At 39.2% G+C, this 20936-nt stretch overlaps 1 protein-coding gene across 1 annotated transcript in view; it reads right to left on the bottom strand.

Annotated features, from left to right (window-relative positions):
* The window catches only part of LOC126160489 (protein dopey-1 homolog), a 328138-nt gene that overhangs the window by 129537 nt on the left and 177665 nt on the right, over positions 1–20936 (bottom strand). Inside the window, exons 21-23 of the mRNA XM_049916952.1 lie at positions 20000–20159; positions 10908–11045; positions 4777–5010 (exon numbers count right to left, since the gene is read on the bottom strand). Coding sequence (XP_049772909.1) covers positions 4777–5010; positions 10908–11045; positions 20000–20159 — 532 coding nt within the window. The remainder of the gene's footprint in view (positions 1–4776; positions 5011–10907; positions 11046–19999; positions 20160–20936) is intronic.

Here is a 20936-nt window from a genome sequence, read left to right on the forward strand (position 1 = left end):
ACCACTACTTAAATCAACGGGGTGTTACAACCTCCTATGCAAAGGCCATGAAGACCTGCAAAATTGATTAATCATGATGCCGCCAGCAAGAAAGAGACTTGTGAGAATTCTGCCCCCAAAGCACTCACTGGACCACTGTTACCTGGTTTCAAGCCATGAGGCATTAGTTTGCTGCCTTTGTGATCTCAGTAGAGTGTGTGATTTTCTAAACATCGTCTAAGGAAGTGAGTCCAGTTTGAGGGCTGTAGTGTGGGACCAGAGAATCTGGGTATGAAGTTTTGCAAGCTGGGTTTGTACAAGTGAAATTGCAACATCAACTAAATTCTTCCAAATCCATCACCCATGAGTGGTACAACTGACCATGGTGCTTACGGTATTGATGGAACTCGAGGTCTGATATAACCACATCGAATCATACTGAATAATAATTGGAGAGCAATGAACACATTTCCTCAAACATGGGTGCAACCGGGTTTGAACACGGAGCCAACTTCTTTAGCAAGAAATACGTCTCTGAGGAAGCCCAAGAAAGGAAGAGCAACTGTTGGAGGGCACCATCAAAACTGAAAAGCAACTAAGTGCTGTTTCAGCCACTGCAAATACATGTCCCAATCATCCTTTGTGTAGTCAAATGGTGGAAATGCAGGAGGACGGCACTTCACCCGGGAAGTGACGACAGCCGGAATGTGTTGGGAACCCCGACTCTGTAAGTGATCGAACAAAAGTTGAAGTTGTTGTTGGAATTGCTGTTGCTATTCCATGAGCTGCACGAGTTTGGTGTCCATGGAAAACCACTAACCTTTTTACCTTACCATCAATTATAGTAACCAGAATCAGACATAACCTGGAATGACTCAAGAACCAGCAGAGGTAGCCTGACTAGCCAAGAGCATTTACTGTAAGCCACCAGAGAATAACAGGTGGGCAACATGAGAGAAATGCAAACAACACATATGGCAGAAGAGAATAACAACTCAAGCGAGCACACCAAGATTGAAAACTAAGGTGCAACAAGTTCAGAATGAAGCCAACAATGTGCAGTTAGATCAACCCTGTAGCGAAGAGAAATAACTGACTGCAGAGCTGCTGGTGTGCCAGCTTTAAAGGGAAGCCACAGATGTCAGTATACCAGCATGGTGGGCATGTCTTACGGCAGCACTAGCAGTGGCAAAAGCAATAACAGCAGACGCAGCTGCAGCTGCGCCACTTAGCAGCTGGCAAGCCTTCAAACTAGCATGGCTGGTACAGGGTGTATACATGGACGAGGAAAAAAATTCCCGGATTTTTCCAGGATTTCCTGGTTAAAAATACACTTTCTCCCGGGTGAAAATACCCTTTTTCCATGTTAAGTAACAGCATACTTTTTCCTCAGGACTGTAAAACTTATCAATCCTTTCAATGGTTGTGGTTTTATACAAAGGCGTAGAATTTCCCAGCACTTTAGAAAACAAAACTCAGGGAAAAAAACACGTTTTGGAAAGATATCTGATGTGCAGCAACATGTACACTGCATATTTTCGTATTACGAAAGTATAAATTAGAATTCCATCTAACACTTTCCGAAGGATTGAAATCGAGATCGCGATGTGCTTTTGTAAGCCAGTCGTAGCTCATGTCAAGCGATCTCACCAGCCGATGACAGCGGATATTCAGAGCATAGGACATGTAATGTAGTCCGCCAATAGCAACATCACTGTTAAGTAGCACAAACACACAAATAGGAAAAGGTAATGGTTTAAATTAATATACATAGTGTTGCTACAACAAAAGAAAAGCTTTTACGTATAATATTGGTCTCTAATAATTTACAAGAGAAGCTAAGCTTTCACGCATAATGTTGCTCTTTTTTGCACTTGTTACACTTGTCACACAAATGCACCAGTAAAATTTTTAACTACGACATAAATGTCTGATCTTCTGGGCTCGAAAATATTCTAAATGGTCGTCCTCAAAGATTTGATTTTGGAATGAGAGTGAAACGCTCTGTGATTTGAGAAACTCATCGGACATTCGTGCACAGAGTTCATCTTGTGTAAAACGAAATTTACTTTACTTGAAAGTAATGCTTTTCAAACAACCATTTGGAATATTTTCCCGTGACCTGTTAGAAATAGATTTGTTTCAGCAGTTGCGTCAGATTACAGGCATCACCGCGCTTGCACAGCTACGATGACACAAGAAGCCTGTACGTTCATACGTGTAAAACATTAGAAGATCTTACATTATGTCATAAAAGAAACAAGACATTAGACGATATTCCAAGAGCATGGGAATTTTATGAACCACACTAAAATGCATAATTTGGCTTAAATGCACATTTGTATGTCCAGATTCAGATGTAAATTTTCTTGGAGTACCAGTACCATATTATCTCATGTGTGGTTCTTTATTATGGCATAATAACCATACGTGCTAAAGATGAAAATGTGAACTTGAAATGCAGCGAGCAGTTGAAACTAGCCAATTGTGTGGAATTAAACACTTCATTTCAAATAAATTGACTGCCTCAGCAGAAAAGATTAATAAAAGTCAAATTTCTTTAACAAATCGACAAAAATAACTTCAGTGTTCTGCAAGGTGATTAATGCTTGACTGTCAGAAAGGTGGAAACAAAATAAAATCTGAAACTAATAACACATTTTAGCCTTCAATAATTATGTGAATGTATTTTAATTCACTTGATAGCTCCCAGCCACAGAAATCCGATTTTTTTTTTCATTTGACGTGAGAGCAATAAACAAAGAGGAAACAGAAAAATAACTGAACGTAAACACGGGTCACCTGGAGACTACCACCTATCCACTACAACTCAGACTGCACTGTGCATCAGGCCCAGATCTACGATATTTCCGAACCGGGGCAATATTAGGTAGTGGTGCTCCCCCTCCCTCGAGTGTTTGAGGTAGGCGCCATAAATTTTAAAAAATCGACTTTTCAAAAATATCTTTATTTTGCAGTGCACGTCTTTCTGAAGACATAAAACAAATATGTTTGAAGGAACGTAAGACAGGTTATTCGGTCTTAAGTGTGCTTAGTACAGTGTCATGCCTCTTCACACAGGATTCTTCCATCGCACGTCTGTGTATTTCGCTCTGTGGAATTCAAACGTGTAATATTTTGTAATGGGTGCCATCAAACTATATTCAGGCCAGTGGAAATTAAAATGACCTGTGGTGCCTCTCCTACTTACAGTCGGCCGGTTTGACATCTTGTCCCTCTTTTAAAAAAATCTTGCAATTAATACTGGATGGGATTATTTGTAACCGGCAGAACAAGAACTCTTCAGAAAATTTGCAGTCTTTACTGCCTATTAGCTAATAACTTGCTGTTTTGTGTGACATAGGATACATAAAATAAGTAAAGACAAGAGACAAGCAAGCCAGTACACATTTTTCAATCCTTAAGTCCTAGCTTTTTTTCTCCCTAATCTTGCCACAGCTTTATATGGCGTACTTTCCTTTCTGGGAAAGAATCTATTACCTCATCAAAGTTTGTCAATGTTTTGCTACATGAAAAAACGAAATGTCGTAGTCTAATACTAGAAAAGCTGTTAATACAAATAGTACCCAAGACTGGTGTGGTTTCTTGATCTGATTACGTCTATTTTGTCACTGTCTGCCAGATAAAACGAAATAGGCCAGCATAATATTGAAGCAATTGTTACACACACCAAATAAACAAGACTATTTTGGCATAAATGGTCATTTTTATAACACCGCAAAATATAATTCACGAAGTACCAATATCAAATGCCTATTAGGCCTACTACAAGCAAAAGGCTTTATGTTAGGAAACAGTTTCACATTTCATTCATGCACACCAGTTTCTCAAGCATGAGATAAAAAAGTAGTATTACGAAATTTTTATATAAGCTTGGAACTGACTTATTCTTCTATAATTTGTGTGATGTCCCCATTTCTTCTCCTTCCTTGTTCTAAAAAACAATCTTGTCATCACCAATTCTGTAGCTATTCCTGCCACTGTCAAAATTTGTTCGCCGATTAACTTCACTACCCCTGCCAGAATCACTAGTTTAGTTATCTCGCCATTATTCTCCGGTTAGGTGTTATTACATGTTCGTACAACGCGTTTTCCACACTACTCCCAGAATAGAACTGTAATGGCTGCTAGCCAGGGACTGTATAACTGGCCCTTAGTAATGTAGCTGTCTGGCCAAAAATTTTCTGTCAAAATTTCATTTTCTTGGATACACGGAGAAGACAATACGTAATCTTTGTTGCCTTTTATTCCTGTTAGTTGTTTATTTCCACTCTGGCAATCTGAATCAACGAAATTTGCTAGTAATTATAACAACGCTGATCATTTGCAAACCCAGTCAACCACATAAACAGCGACTGTCATTCGCCCTTTTGGCTTTATTCGCTCAGCTCATATAGACTCGTCCCCTTTTGTCTGCAGGAAAGTTTATTTCTAGATGCAATGGGGATTCTCCTGGCAGAGACATCATGTACACAATTCATGCATTCAAAAATAAACTTACGATTTATTCAGAAATCAACTTATAATTTGATCAAAAATGTCCAAAAACCAACAGGGATACATTCAAAATCGTATGAGTAATTGATAGACCAATGTGTGCTGGATGCTAGGTGCTTTATGAAACAAGGTCTTTCTCCTCAATAATATGAATTGTATGATTCTTTTCTATATTCCAACCACAACTTTAACTGCATTTCTAGAATATGAAAAGAAATACAAGTATTCTACTGAAATCACATAACGAAATTCAATTCATACTACTAATAAATGACAAACCTTTGCTGTGATGTCTTGCAAATCCCTAAGCTCTTTTTTCTCTGAAAGTGGAGGTGTCTTCTGCACAAACTCGTTCAGTATAGCTAGCATCAAGAACTGAGCTGGTGGTGAGAGTGTCAAGCCATCACGCAGAAGTCCTATTAAAGAACTCCAGCTCTCAGTGAGTTGAGAACCAGAAGTTGTTTGCATATAGCAGTAAAACAACTCCAAAACACTAACTTCTATACAAATCTCCTATAATAAGAGAAAAATGTATGTAAAGTACTTTGAAATAGAGTATATACACTTATTTTTTCCAGTCCATTATTTTCTTACACAATCACAATTACATACGCATCATTTAAAAAAAAAATAGAGCCCATCACAGTAAAATTTATGCCTTATTTTTGTATTTTTGTCTATATTTAGTGATAGTTCACATGCACATAAATAAAATGTACAAATTAGTTTTAAAATCTGCCAATTTTCAAGACAACTAACTAGTAACAAAGTATACTGTACAGTATTAGACACTCTAGTTGACCATCTGTTGGATATGGAATTAGGCACCTCACCTTCTAACATTTTTCTTCATTGTTCTTAGATCCACACGAATCTCAACAAATTTTCTGGGGCATATGTACTACATTATTGCTTCATTTACGATTTTATGATGACATTGGTTTCTGCTCTTCTAGGACTAGTCTGCCTGTACTCCTGTGCTCTGTCAATGAAGCCCCTTAATTTTACAAGGGAAGGTCAGCTACTAATAGCAAGAAGCAATCTGAGTAGAATCTATGCATATGATATGAGTTGGCCCAGCAAGATTACCTCTCTGACTTCAGGCAGCAACATGTAATTTGACAAACAGTTCCAGAATCATGCTTAGCCATCCCTTTATACACTGGTAGGCATTAAAATTGCAACATCAGAAAGGATAGCAAGTGATGGAAGATAACACTACTGAAGACTGGTCACAGACACCAGCTTTAAGATGCCAGGAATCCAAGTCCGGTGTCCAAAGTATCATCTATATGAACTATACTAATCATTATCACCATACAACGTGATCGGTCCATATGACGACGACAAATGCAATATGGGGCTCCTCCACACATGGATATGTCCACTGTGATGCTATATATAGAACTGGGACTCAGCTGAAAAGATGACAAAATGCCATTCCTGTTTCCAATGCGGTTATTAGGTACATTGCTATCTCTGCTGCCACATCAAGGCAAGCCACAACAATGGCGCTGAAAGCCCAAGAAGCCATAGCCTTGCCACTGGCAAATTACAATACTTATTAGTAGATATTTCAACTTCTTACACAATGCACAATAATCCACTCAAAATTTACTAACATTCCAATGCGACAGGATGAAAAGTAAAGGAAAGGTGACCTCTCACCGATAACGGATCAGTGCATGGACCACAGAAACACATAACAGCATTTGCACTAGCTTTTGAGCAATAGCTCTTTTTCTAAAATAGGTACGCACATTAACACACAGACACCCAAATGCACACTCCTGTGGTCACTGCAGAGACTAATTATCGATATTTGATTACGGAAAGTAGATGCCTCAGCAGACAGTGGTGGGAACTAGATAGGGAAGGACGCAGAGAAGGTGTAGTGGGGAAGAGGCAGGTCTCTGGACAGATGACTCTGCAGCTGCACAAGATGAAAATACTAGAGGGTAGAGCAAAAAGAGATGCAGGAAGAACGATAGGAGGGGGGGGGGGGGGGGAGTAGGAGGAAGGGGAAAATGGAGGTGGGAAACAGATGAAAAGGCAGAGCGGGAGAGGAGAGAGAAGGGAAAAGGGTTGAAAAGGCAGAAGGAGGGGGAGGGGGAGAAGGAGAGAGAGAGAGAGAGAGAGAGAGAGAGAGTGCTCACATTGAGGGAGGCGGAGGGGGGAAGAGTGGTGAGAGAAGGCGGAGCACGATCTGGATGGAGGAGGAGTAGTCTGAACAGAAGAAGTAGGGAAAAATAAGATAAGGCAGTGGGAACATGTTCATGGAGGTTTAGGCCAGTGGGATTGAGAGAGAGCAGGATTTATTGGAGAGAGAATTCCCATCTGCATAGTTCACACAAACTTGTGTTGGAAGGAGTAACCAAATGAAGTCAGTTGTGATGCAGCATGTTCAGCAGCTGGATGGTCAAATTTGCGGTTTGGACAGTTTCATGAGAGCAGACAATTTGTTACTTGGCTAACACAGAATGCCATACATGTTCAGCAACTGGATGGTCAAATTTGCGGTTTGGGCATTTTGGGAGTGGCCATTCATGCGAGCAGACAATTTGTTACTTGTCATGTTAACACAGAATGTTGTACACTAATGTCACTATTGCTGATATGAGGGTGGTTTGAAAAGTTCTCAGAATCACCATGAGAGGTCAGCACTAGTGGAACGAGTTGTTCACGTGATATTCATTGGACTGTTGCCTGCAAACATGTGCCACATCAGTGCTCTTGGAAGAGAACTGTGGCGGTGACGTGGCTCTACTGTTGTTCCCACACAGTGATTTGCGAAGATGGAAGAAAAAAAATAAATAAATAAATAAATAAAAAAATAAAAAAAAAGTCGAGATTCAAGCAGTGATTAAGTACTTCGTAAAGAAATGTATGAAAGCAAAGGTCATTCATGCTCGCTGGAGGACTCTGCTCCTTTATATTCAACTGTTGCCAAGACGAAAAATGAATTTAAATTTGGTTGGGAGAGCTTAGATGATGAACCGCATAGTGGTCGGCCAAGATGTGTCACTACTCCAGAAATCATTGCAAAAGTGCACAAAACGGTCATGGAGGACTGCCGATTGAAAGTGCGTGGAATTGCTCACGCTTAACAGATGTATTCTGAAAGGGTATATCACATTTTAACTGAGAATTAGAAATGAAAAAATTATCTGCAAGATGGGTGCCACGACTCTTGACTTGCACCCACACACGTGCCATCGCCATGGCAAAATTACAAGAACTAAAGTTTGAATTGTTGCCACACCTGCCTTATTCACCAGATATGGCTTTGTCAGGCTTCCATCTCTTCCCAAAACTGAAAATTTTTCTCGGTAGACGAAGATTCACTTCAAACGAAGAACTGATTGCCAGAGTTGGCAACTACTTTACAAGCCTGGAGGAAACTCATTTTCGAGAAGGGATCAAGGCACTGGAACACCACTGGACCAAGTGCATTAATCTACAAGGAGGCTACACTGAAAAATAAAAAAGATTCACTGATGTAGGTACTTTTTTTCTATTCTGTTCCGAGAACTTTTCAAATCACCACCGTATATAACAATTCTGCTTTCACATGTGGGCCTGCTTCTTATTGGGTAGATATTCCAGTGACTTGAATGCAGTAGGAGGTGGTGGATGGGTGTAAGGGACAGCTCTTACACCTAGGATGACCACAAGGCAATGACCCATGAGGTGCAAGATTAGCAGCAGGATTGGAAAAGAGATGGACAAGGATATTCTGTAGGTTGGGTCGGCGACAGAACACTACTTTGGGGGATGTGGACAGGATTTTTGGTAGAATGTCCCCTATCTCGGGGTATGACGAGAGGTAGTAAAGCCTTGGTGGAGGATGTGGTTGAGCTTCTCAAGGCCATGGTGATATTGGGTTATAAGATGAGTGCTTGTCGGTGGCTGGTTAATAGATTACTTGCAGCACGGGGGATATGTCACAGGAGATTTATTTATGGATGAGATGACAGACAATCTCCCCCCCCCCCCATACTCCCCCCCCCCCCCCCCCCCCCCCGAACCCCTCTGCCTTCTTTCTTCCCTTCCATTTCATTCTGCCTCTTCATCTTTACCTTTCTCTCTTTTTTCTCCTTTGCTCTTCCTGCATCTCTTTTTTATCTACCCTCTGTACACTCTTTGATTCCTGCTGCGCAGCCATTGAGTCATCTGTCCAAAAACCTGCCTGTTTCTGTTACCCCCTCTTTGGGCCTTCCCTATCCCCTCCCCATCTCTATCAGCTCAGGCAACTGCTTTCAATAACTGAGTATCAATAATCAGTCTTCCATGACCATGGAAGTGTGTGTGTGTGTGTGTGTGTGTGTGTGTGGGTGTTTGTGTGACTACCTGTGCAAATTTGTGTATTTATGCTAGAAAAAGAGCTACTGCTCGAAAGCTATGTATTGCTCCAGCCAGGAATTTCCATTATTGTTCAACATTCAAATGTGATTTTTAATTGAGAAAAGTGCTATGTAAAAGATGTAAAATGCATTACTGATATCTGCTTTGTGCAGTTGCACTGAAATGTTTATCATTTGCATATCCAAGTATCTAGGACACTTCATGCATATTTGACATTTGTTGTATTCCACCTTCGTGGTATTGCCATTTTTAATGTCCAGCAATGCAATACTATGACACAAATAGTGTTGACTGAGGCTGACTTGGTAAACATTCATAGGTATCAGTTTGGACTGCCAGGAGATGTGGTTTCGTTAGACAAAACCTGTACATAAAAAAGGAACAGTTAATTAGTGACAGTAAAGGTAATGGAACTTGGATCTCATTTGGTAAAAATCCCAATTCTCACAAGTAAGAGGCAGAGCACTGTTTTTCACATTGAATCAAGATGTATTGGACACCTACTCACTCAACATAGTAGTCCCTGGTGAAATTACTATTGGCAAGTTTTACCTGATACTAATCAAAGAAATAAAAAGTACAACAAATAAAAAGGAAAGAATGAAAGTGGCTAATCCATCTACATCAATGAAGAAATTCATTTCCAGAGAACGTATTTAGTGTGCTTTCAAAAAACTGAGACACAAAATAAATGATTAAGAACTAAAATGCTTCTGCCACCCGCAAACAGGGGTGGGGGGGATAGGTACAGGTATTTTATTCATTACAGAATTCTAACAAATTTCTAGCAATCTTTGGCTGTGAATCTATTGTAGATTCCCAAGCATGACAGAAAAAACTGTTACTTTAGTACTCTGTACGTATCTTGGGTTTTCTTAGTTGTCATACTTTTCATTGGAAATTATGTTGATTCCTTGGTGTGGTGGCAGTTTCAGCATTGGTCTGGAAGCAATATGGGTGTGAATCTACACAGAATCATGCTTCAATCTTTAATTCTCAATTCACAGTACAGCTCTTACTGCCTCAAAACCTGCAAATTCCCAGGACAACATATACTTTATAGGAAAGACACTGTGACGTAACACCTTCAGTTGCTGAATCAAGTAACTTTATTCAGCACCAATTTCAGTCTCCATGACTGTCTTTTGATGCAAAACATGAAATTCATATCTGTGTGTCAATGGTATACCTCTGTTTTTGCTGGTTACAAACCATTAGTCAGCTCTGATATACTCAAATCTAATAATGCAATTGTAAAACCCACATAAAAGTTGATATCCATATTTTAATTCTTGGTGGACAAGATTCTTTACACACCTTAGGCAATTTTAGATTAACTCCAAACTATACAAACCAATCACAAGAAATAATTTTATGATGTATGGAATTCCTGTTTATCTATTTGAACCACACACTTGCCCCCCCCCCCTTTCCCACTCCACATCACCAACATACAACACACAAAATTTCAATTATATGTAAGAGAGATATCACACTGAGAAATTTTTTCCTTCCCTTATAAATCTGTCATAATGTCAAGCTGGGTGCAATTTCCCCATCCTGTTTACAGATCCTGTCTTGCTGTAAAAGACTGTTCTCTTCTGTAACTAAAAGACTTTTTTCCCAGCTGGCACTTCCCTGACAATGTGTAAGAAACTGTCATACACCGGTTGTAATCGCAAGTGGCAAATTTCCAAAATGAGTGTATATGAAAACTTGTTTCACACTGTGGCAAGTGTCTTAGTAGTAAAGACAGTTATGCAGAGAAACAATAAAAGGAATGTCATGGCACACAGAATTAATTTGTTAATTGCACTAAGGAAGCAATGTAAGCCCTATAATAATAATAATTATTATTATTATTATAATAATGATAATAGTCAATTTGTGCCATGTACAGAAACAATAGCTAGAATTTAAAGACATGTCACATATATTACAAAACATGGGCTGTTTATAGAATATGCTTTGATGTCTGTATGTTATCAGAACACTTAGAACACTTACTTTCTGACATCATAACACACACCTAAATATGATCTCACCTTCTTAAATCCTTCAATGGGTGGGGGCTGCTTCACTACCTGGTGTACAGTCTGCACCAATGTATCCATAGGCATAACACGTATCGCTGATATTAGATACACCAGCACTTGCTGGCTTTGGGTTGCCACTGGAACAGCCTTAAAGGATGGAAGAGGTCTATTCAGAATCAGTAAGCACATCACGACTTCTTACACCTGTGTGTCAATACAAGGACATTCAAGTATATTTTTAAAAAATGGATTAGCTTTAAGATAACAAATCAATAAAATTAGGAGGAAACCTTTTCGCGCATCAGTACATTTCAACTACATAAAGTGCAGGGCTACATGTAAAAGTTTTTTCAGAAGCACTTTTAGCCAAAAAGTCTCTTTATCTTACAGTGAGTTGCTGAGACAAATCTGAAAAAGGAGGGGATAAGTATTCTATATTCTGGCCAAGGAGAGTGGATTTTCCACATGAGATGAGCACAAAATCAGAGTCAATTATTAGAGGCCCTCAAAAAAAAGAGAACCTTCTTGCACATCAAATTCTGCCTGAAACATGTGGGGTGCATTGTTTCTCGCCAGGACAAAATCCCCGGTATCACATGAGAGCATATTACTTTCATGATATTTATTCAGATTGTGAAAACATTTGCATAAATAGGTGCTATGCACAAAGGAAACAAACAAATTTACATTCTTGAAGAATGGCATCACAAAACCACAAAAAGCTGCTGTAATGACTGTTCACATATTGACAATCAGTTCCAGTCAATCGACCACCTCCATATCATGAATACCGTTACATCAGGTTAAAGGAGGATTGCTTGATGTCAGGCATATAATTATTATTAGTTGCAGCATATGTAATGTAAGTAACAATGCTGCAACTGATAATAATTATGTGCCTGACATAAAGGAAGCGTCCTTTAACAAGTTCATGACTTGAAGATGGTCGATTGACTGAAACTAGCTGTTAAAAATATTAATACACGCTACGGCAGTTTCTGGTGGTTTTATAATGGCCTTCTTTGGGTACATTGAACTGTGCAGCACAGTTTACTGAAAATTTACATCCCTTTGTGTCAGAAAAAATAAAAGTGAATTCTGGGCACAATGATCATGTTTTTTAATGAAAAAAATAAAAAAATAAAAGCCCTATCACAATCCACCTACTACCAAAACTGAAAACATTCTTACATTAGGAGTGAAAGAAGCAGATGACTGCATTTCCACTCAACAAAGCAATCATCAAGCCTTGCTTATAATTATGGTATTATCTAGAACTTTTCAAACAGATTTGCACAAGTTTTGTGTAGTGTTTTTTACATGGCCTTTATCATTTTCAGTTTCTGTTTGATACAATTTCTGCTAGTTGGAAAATTGCTACAAAAACTTATGCCACTTCACAATAATTTGTGTAAAGTACATTTCTTAAACATTTTTTACTCAACATTCAGCAAAAATTTTCTGCATAATAACATATTGTAAGTAATTTTTAGAGTTTTGTACTTTAATCAGTAAATACTGAACCCTCGTAGGGAAACTCTGTTACCTATCTATCTGACCAACTGTTAAGAAAATCCTTTCTTCAGAAACGGGTACACATATCAAATTTAAATTTATGCCACATAATTTAAGTCTACGGTCCCTTAGCAGTTGAAAAAACTTAAGCTTCTAAATAAATACAACCAGAAGTAACGGCCATTTATGTGACATATTATGATAGTCGCAAAATCACCCACCAAAAGCTCTAGTGTACTTCTCACAGACCTAGAATAATGAAATTTGGCAAGAAACAAGGTTTCACAGTACAAGTAAAGTAAAAAAACCTGTAAACTGCCGATGTGTAATTATGTCAAACAAAAAATATTTCTTTTTTCATTTGTTATCCGACTTCAAACTTATAAGGAGTGATTAAAAAGTTTCTCTTCAAAGGCCGTACAGCCCAGAATTGGTATGCCAATAACACAATTTCAGTGAGCACTGAGGCAATCATCCCTCTGACATACCAGATTGATGACAGTTGTTTGATAAAACACCTTGTCCTGCTGTATGAAGAAGTCCATAAGTGCCCGCTGCACATCCTCGTCTGAGGATACACATCAATTTATTACAAAAACTGTATTTTTGTGTTGAGACTCGTTGGTTCTGCCAACTCACAAGCAAATTGTCATGTTCCAACCTAACCTAGGCCTTGATCTATGAGGGCTGTTCAATAAAGAATGATCATAATTTTTTTATGGTCATAATTTCTTGCACTAAAATTTAATCTTATGATATTCTGTTAGCTTAATGTGCAACAAACATGCCATAGTAGTTTCATTGTTGGGACTCCTGGTTCCCACCTGTGAGAGGCAGGCAAGGTCAGACATGTTCAGTATTCCCTACCGCTGCAATGGAGGTAACACGTGAGGAGCAATATGCAGCTTTGAAATTCTGCTTTCGTCATAACAAATCTTCAGCTGAGGCCTATACAATGTTATTGGAGGCCTATAATGAGTCTGTTCTTCCCTACAGCACAGCTTGAAGGTGGTTTAAAATGTTTAAAGAGAAGAGAGACTCAATTACAAAGGAAGGTTGACCTGGTGCTCCAGTTACTGCTCTAAGGAAGAAAACATCAACACTGCTGCTCTCATTGTGAGAGAGTATCAACGAATTACCTTACGATCACTTTCTGAAATACTGAAAATTTCACTGGGTGCCACCCACACATTAGTGACAGAAAAATTATACGACACATGTTTGTGTGTGATGGGTTCCTAGCCTGTTGATTCTCAAACAAAGGGACATTCGTGTACAGGTCTGCATGTAGTTAAAGTTGATGTTAGAGGAAGATATGGAGTTTCTTTCAAATGTAATCACTGCTGTGAAACTTGACTACATCATTTTGATCCTGAGAGCAAACAGCAAAGCTCAGTGTGGAAGTCTCCTTCATCACCAACCCCCAAAAAAGCAAAAGTGGTTACTTCTACTGGGAAAGTTACTGTCATTTCATTCTTTGATATTCATGGAATGGTTTTCAGCATGTTGTGCCTACTCATACATCAGTAACTGGACAATAATACAGAAATGTCCTGAAAAGATTGTTAAGTCCATATCAGATGGAAAAGACCACATTTCCGTGAGGCAGGCTGGATGCTGCATCACGATAATGCGCGACCACATATTGATAATGTTGTTGCTGAATATCTTGCAAAAATCAATGTGAAGTGCATCCCTCACCTGGATTTAGCTCCGGGTGTGACTTTTTTCTATTCCCTAACATGAAGAAACGCCTTTGTGGGAGGCATTATCAATCATCAGTAGCAGTGGTAAAGGTTGCGGAGGCGAATTTGAAAGATCTCTCAAAAAATGGTTTCCAGCATGTATTCGAAGACTGGCAGGAACACTGCCACCACATCTCATGGTTTTTTTTCCCAAATAAAAACAAAAATATTATAACATATATAGTTAAGTTTTTCTGGTACTCTCCACACTGAAAACAAATTCAATTGATCTGTATCTTTTGCTGAAAGAAATCAATAGAATCAGTGATTTGCACTGACTACAATATACTGCCAACCAACAATTGGCTATGACCAATATCTACAAATTGCTGACATCAGCACACAATGCAAGAGCTATGGCACCATAAGTGTACTTTAGCCTAACACATTAAATCTAGGTCAACAGCTGCATTTCACACACTGTCACTTTATAGTAGGCATCAGAAAGAAATTAGTAACAGTACTGTTATCCTTTATTCCATTCACAATGACTTCCAGCTTTCTTAGGTGTGTGATATACACCAAAAAATGATGTTCTGGAAAATGTGTCTTAAGGCCTGGCCCAGAAAGAAAACAACATGCCACTGCAACCCAATCACATGGGACATCATTGCCACTGCTGCCTCAGCCATGACATCATGAAAGCAGTTAAGAATAAAGTCAGTATTTAGTTTGCAGGTGTCAGGCAAGTGACATTGTGGCAGAAGATTTACTAATGCAACATAAGATACAAATGTTTGATAGAAATGGTAGTTTCAACGAGGAACAACTCGAAGTACTAGTAAACTGAGAAATACTACAAGGAAAAGACAATGTTAGGTGGCACAGAATTTAACCCTTGAGTGGGTGTGCCATTTTTCATAACATAAGCATGTGCGCGATGTACTTTGGACACTTATAAAGAACAGCTGACTTTATGTTACCAAAGTAAACATTATGACCAAAATCACAGTTTAATCTTAGTTTAATTAAATAATGATAAAATAAAGTCACATAATATGAGCTGAAACACTGTTAAAGTAAATAATAATGACATAAACTTTCATTACAACACTCTGTTGCCACACACAGAAGCTATCCCTGGGTAACAATCTACTCTAAGCATTAAATAGCATACCTGCATCAGATTCTAGTTTATTCGATTACTAATCATCTCACAGACAACTGTTACTAACTCATAATCTAGGTCATTTACTTGCATGGCTTGTAAATTTTTTTCTTACCTAGCTTGCTGTTTATTTATATTACTGCTGCACATTTGGATGTATTAGAACACAATTTATCACTGTGTTAGCTGAAGCAATAATGAAGGAATTGGTATGAACTTGCAACTGTGAAACAACAATGGATAGGTGCAAAACAATTTTATTTGTGGTTGGCGCACTTTAGACATAGGATCCCCCATTCAGCGATTAAACAAAGTGGGAAAAACTAGAGGAATACCTCCAATTATATACTGAATTGGAATATTTTGAAGACAGGCTGTTTTTAAAACATATTTACTGTTCTCATTAGTTTAGAGCAGCTCAAAAATTATTCAACATTTTCCATTAATCAGCTTCAAGGGGCAAGGGTGTTAGTGTTTTGCCTCAAATACATGCATTATCTTTGATCCTAATCTTTCTCCACTAATCACTCCTCTGCAAAGTGCCATTTACAGGCCAGTCCTCTAGTAAACATAAACTACATATACTATGACAAGGACAGACTGCTGCTGCTCCACCATATACAGGAGACGCTGAGTCACAGACAGGCACAGAGCAAAGATATTCATTTTAGCTTTCAGCCAAAAGGCCTTCCCAAGTAGAAAACATACACTTTCACACAACCACAATTCACACACACATATGACCACTACCTCTGGTTGCAGCGACCGGACTGTGTACAGCAACTGCGCCTGATGGGAGCAGCAATCTAGTGAACATGGTGGGTTAGGAATGATGCCTGGCACAGGGAACGGGGGTAGGAAGGCGGTGGGGTAAGGGAACGGGCAGTGCTGTTTGTTGGAGCACGCAAGGACATGGTAGCGACAGGGTAGTGGTTGCTAGGTACAGTTGAGGGGTAAGAGAGCAAGGGATAGAGGAGTGCGGGAGGGGAGGCAGCAGCAGAGAAGAATAAAAATAGAAAAGGACTAGTGCATGCACTGGTGGAATAGGACTAGTAAAGGTTGAGCCCCCGGCGGGTTACAGGAATGCAAGGTTTATTGCAAGGAGAGTTCACATCTGCGAAAATCCTTGTTAGTCATCATGATCACACAGAAAGCAGCACAGTCTTTGTAACTTAGTCTGTAGACTGGACTGCTTTCACAAGTAGCTCTGGCTTTGATTGGATAGGAAATGCCTGTGACCAGGCTGGAGCAGGTAGTGGTGGGATGATGTATGGGACAAGGACCTGTATTCAGATTTGTTGCAGGGGATAGTGGGTAATATATTCCTCATCTCAGTGCACAATGAGAGGTAATCAGAATCCTGACAGAGAATGTGATCTAGTTGCTCCAGTACTGGGTGGCCTTGAATCACAAGGGGAGTGCTGCTTTGTGGCTGGATGGTGGGTGTGTTGGAGGTGCTAGGTGCTGGGGGAGACAAAGCAGGAGAAATGTGTTTCTTTAGAAGGTTAAGATGGTAATTTCAGTCTGTGAAGGCCTCAGTGAGACCCGTCGTAAATTCGGAGTGGGTCTGTTCATCACTGCAGATGTGACAAGCTCGGGTGGCTAGCCTGAATGGAAGGGACTTCTTGATATAGAATGGGTGGCAGCTGTCAAAGTGGAGGTGTTACTGGTGGTTGGTAGGTTTGATATAAATTGAGGTACTGATGTAGCCATCTTTGAAGTGGAGGACACCATCAAGGAAGGTGGCTTGTTGTGTTGAGAAGGACCAACTGAAGCAAATTGGGAGAAAGTGTTGAAGTTCTGGAGGAATGTGGATAGGGTGTCCTAAACCTCAACCAGATTATGAAGATGTCTTCAATGAATCCAGACCAGGTGAGGGGTTTGGGATTCTGGGTGGTTAGGAAGGATTCCTCTAAATTGCCCATGAACAACTCTGCATAGGATGGGGCCGTGTAGGGTCCATTGCTGCACTACGGATTTGTTTGTAGGCGGTGCCTTCAAAGGAGAAGTAACTGTGAGGATACAGTTGGACATGGTGACCAGGAAAGAGGTTTTAAGTTTGGAGTTTGTCAGCACCGGGAAAGGTAGTGTTCAATAGCAGCAAAGCCATGTCTTTGGGAACGTCAGTGTGTAGTTACACTGTGGAAAAGCAAAGTGTTTGGGGAGTTATTCTGGAACATATCGGTCAGGCAAACCAAAGTGTTGGGACATTATTATAAACACAATTGGCTGTATCCTCCTTTACTAATCACTTATCTTCTCAAGATGTTCCTGGTGGCAACCTTTTGGTGGATCTTATGGCAATGATATTTGTATGTCAGTGATCTGTCTAGCATGACACCCACATATGTTCGTTCATTTGTTTGTTTGTTCCATGTTGCTACCATTCCAGATGACGTTCAGCTTCCTATTTGCCTGGTTTGAGCAATGGTGGAAAGCAATAATTTATGACTTTGAGGGGTTTTGTTTGAGGGAGTTTTGTAGGTAATATTTAGGCATGATGTTTAATGAGTTTTCAATTTCCCTTCTACTTCCTCAAAGCTCTTTCCTTGTGTGGTAATAGCCAGATCATAAGTGAACAAGAAATGGGTAGTATGGTCAGGTGTTGGTTATATTTGTGTGTAGATTAAATAAAAGGGGTGCCCAGACACCCTGATCCTTCTGCTGTGTGTTCTGTAAGGGACAAAATTTGATTTGAGTTGTACAGGATTTTTAGGGTCTGAATCTAGCCTTTTTGGGAATTAGCTTTTGGTATGTGATATTTGCTACGCAGTTTACGATCATTCATTCTTATGGCTTACAAGGATGATGATGATGATGATGATGTTTGGTTTGTGGGGCGCTCAACTGCGTGGTCATCAGCGCCCGTACAATTTTCCAACCTTTGCTCAGTCCAAATTCGCCACTTTCCTGGATGATGATGAAATGATAAGGACAACACAAACACCCAGTCATCTCGAGGCAGGTGAAAATCCCTGACCCCGCCGGGAATCGAACCCGGGACCCCGTGCTCGGGAAGCGAGAACGCTACCGCGAGACCACGAGCGGCGGACTACAAGGATGACATAGGAGCACTATCGGGCGGCAGTTGTTTGGTCAACCTACGACTTTCCCCACATCAGTAAATTCACTTGAAATTTTTAATGTAATAGGTATACCAAATGTTACTGGATAGCCAGTAGGGGTGGCCTAAATACAAGATTTTTCTCGTATTATCTGTAACTTGGAAAGGAAAGAAATAGTACTTAGACAAAATGCTGAGTACATGCATTTGAGAAATTTAGTGGAGTTGATAATCAAGCAGTGACTGACTGTTAAACATTGACGATTGTCTGTAGCTATAGCAGTTTTTGGGCAAATCAGAACAGCAACTGCACTTTATGACCAACTTAGAAATGAATCATCTCTACACAATCAAGAGCTAAGGCAGGATAGGAACATCCTTAAAAAGGCTTATTAATGCAGTGTGTCATCCGGAAAACTGAGACTTGACCATTTGAGGAAATATAAAATCTATTAAACAGGAAAATTAGGTGGAATTGTTGAAATACACTGCAGGGTATGATTCTTTTTCAGCAGAGCACATACAAACAGCTATAGCGTTTAATGGATTTTCTAATCAAATCCAAAATAATCTAATACAAGTCATATGTTTGACTGTTTCATCAGCTATGAAATGGAAAGCTGTAGATGTACTGTATACAATTACTGCAGGTACATCTTCAGCAGAAAGGTCACTTTCAGTGCTGAAGACAATCAAACACTACTCTCAAAATTTTACTGGTTAAGAGAGAGACACTGTCATACCTAGGAATTTTTTTCAACTGAAGCGTGCTACTTAGAGAACTCAGAAAGAAGGAATTCTTCTTTGAGGAAGGTTTTACCAAATTTGCTTTCCAGTATAGGAGAATGGAATTTCAGTTTTGTTGATACTGCATAGCAACCAACCAAAGTGCGAAGGGTGCATTTAAAGTAACAAACTAGTTTTTTCTATAAAAGTTTGCTTACAGTAATATAAATTGATATTAGTTCCAATTATTTCAATATGGATAATATAATATTCAGTGCTTTGGCTATCTGAATGGTCAAGGCACGTCACTGGATAATTGTTGTAACACATTATCATTTATAAAAGTAGTCCCAGTTATTTGTTGCCATTAACATCTGGCTGACCTGATATTCCAGTTTTAAAATTTTGTTCAAAAATGTTATCAAAGTTATTTAATAAATTCAAGAACTCTTTCTCAAAGATAAAGGACAACAGAAAAAGAAATCTTGAACAAATTTCTATATTACACTGTGTTTGTGTTTCCTCAAGCAAATTTTACCTCAACTTCCACTTTACACGTGAGTTCCAACATGAGTGCAGTCAAAAAGCCAAAGTGAAAATACTGACAGCATAAAATCTTGGTTCAATGCACTCACTTCCCTGCCACCCTCTCATCCATAATTTTATTCGATGGCCCACAAAGGCACAATAACAAATACAAACATTATTTAGTCTTCAAGCATACATAAAGGGTGAAAAAAATGTAATACAGGCTTCACTTTAAAATATTGCTTACAATAAAATAAATAATCAGAAAAAGAAAATATGCTAAAGTAAGTCAGTCTCTCTCTCTCTCTCTCTCTCTCTCTCTCTCTCTCTCTCTCTCTCACGCACACACACACACACACACACACACACACACACACACACACACACAACAAACCAAAAATCGGCGAAAACAAACCTTTCGTCCAGTTTGAGGACCAGATTGTTTACGTTCCTGCCATGCAATGGCAATAGCTGCTATGAAGTTTATGCCATGGTGGAGAGAAATAGGACTGAGAAATTCCAGTAACTGATGCTTGACAATTCTAGGACTGCCCAGCACACAAGACTTCTGCTCCCTGCAAAGAAGACAATGTAGCTTCATTAGCAAACATCTAAAGTACATTTCCTATGCCTGATTAGTTTTTAGCAAACTGAAAAGAATTGCCCATGTAGAAGTCGAGAAGTTCATTTCATTGGGGCATTAATGAGTGTAATTACTATCTAATACATACATATTATAAATGTGGATGCACGTATGTATGTTCCACATCTCCTAAACCACTGGACTGATTTCAACCAAACCGCTGTCTGGAAAGAACAACTGTGGAGGTAAGAACTAAGAACTACCTACCTCTCAAAGGGGTGGAAGTGAGGGTGAAAAAGAGCATAGCTTATAATGCGCAAACTCCAAGATTACTTAGCCAGTGTTTGAGAATGAGGGCACTTAGTGACTTGCTACAAAGTTTATAAGTAATTTTGAGATGTGTGAAAACTGCCACATTATGCATGACATTTTGATTTATTATTTCTCTACTACTAGCTCTTATTTGCAATACATTTCCAGACAGTATTCACATGTATCACTGGATGCACCTGCAAAATTATATCATTGTGTGAGACACAGTACAGGAGACACTACATCATAAACATTGAGCTGTAAGAAAACAAATCTGCAAGTGAAATTCGCTGCAAGTGCAGGTGAAATATGTTTAATATGTGTGAGACATTGAGTTGCAAACAGTTGCAATGAAAAGATTGTTATTTGTTTTAACTTTTGGCCAAAAGACCTTCTTCTGAAGTAGAAAACACACATGCATTCACACAATCACAGGTCACACACACATGCACATGAC

Source organism: Schistocerca cancellata, chromosome 1 (genome assembly GCF_023864275.1).
Source record: "Schistocerca cancellata isolate TAMUIC-IGC-003103 chromosome 1, iqSchCanc2.1, whole genome shotgun sequence".
Taxonomy (NCBI): Eukaryota; Metazoa; Arthropoda; class Insecta; order Orthoptera; family Acrididae; genus Schistocerca; species Schistocerca cancellata.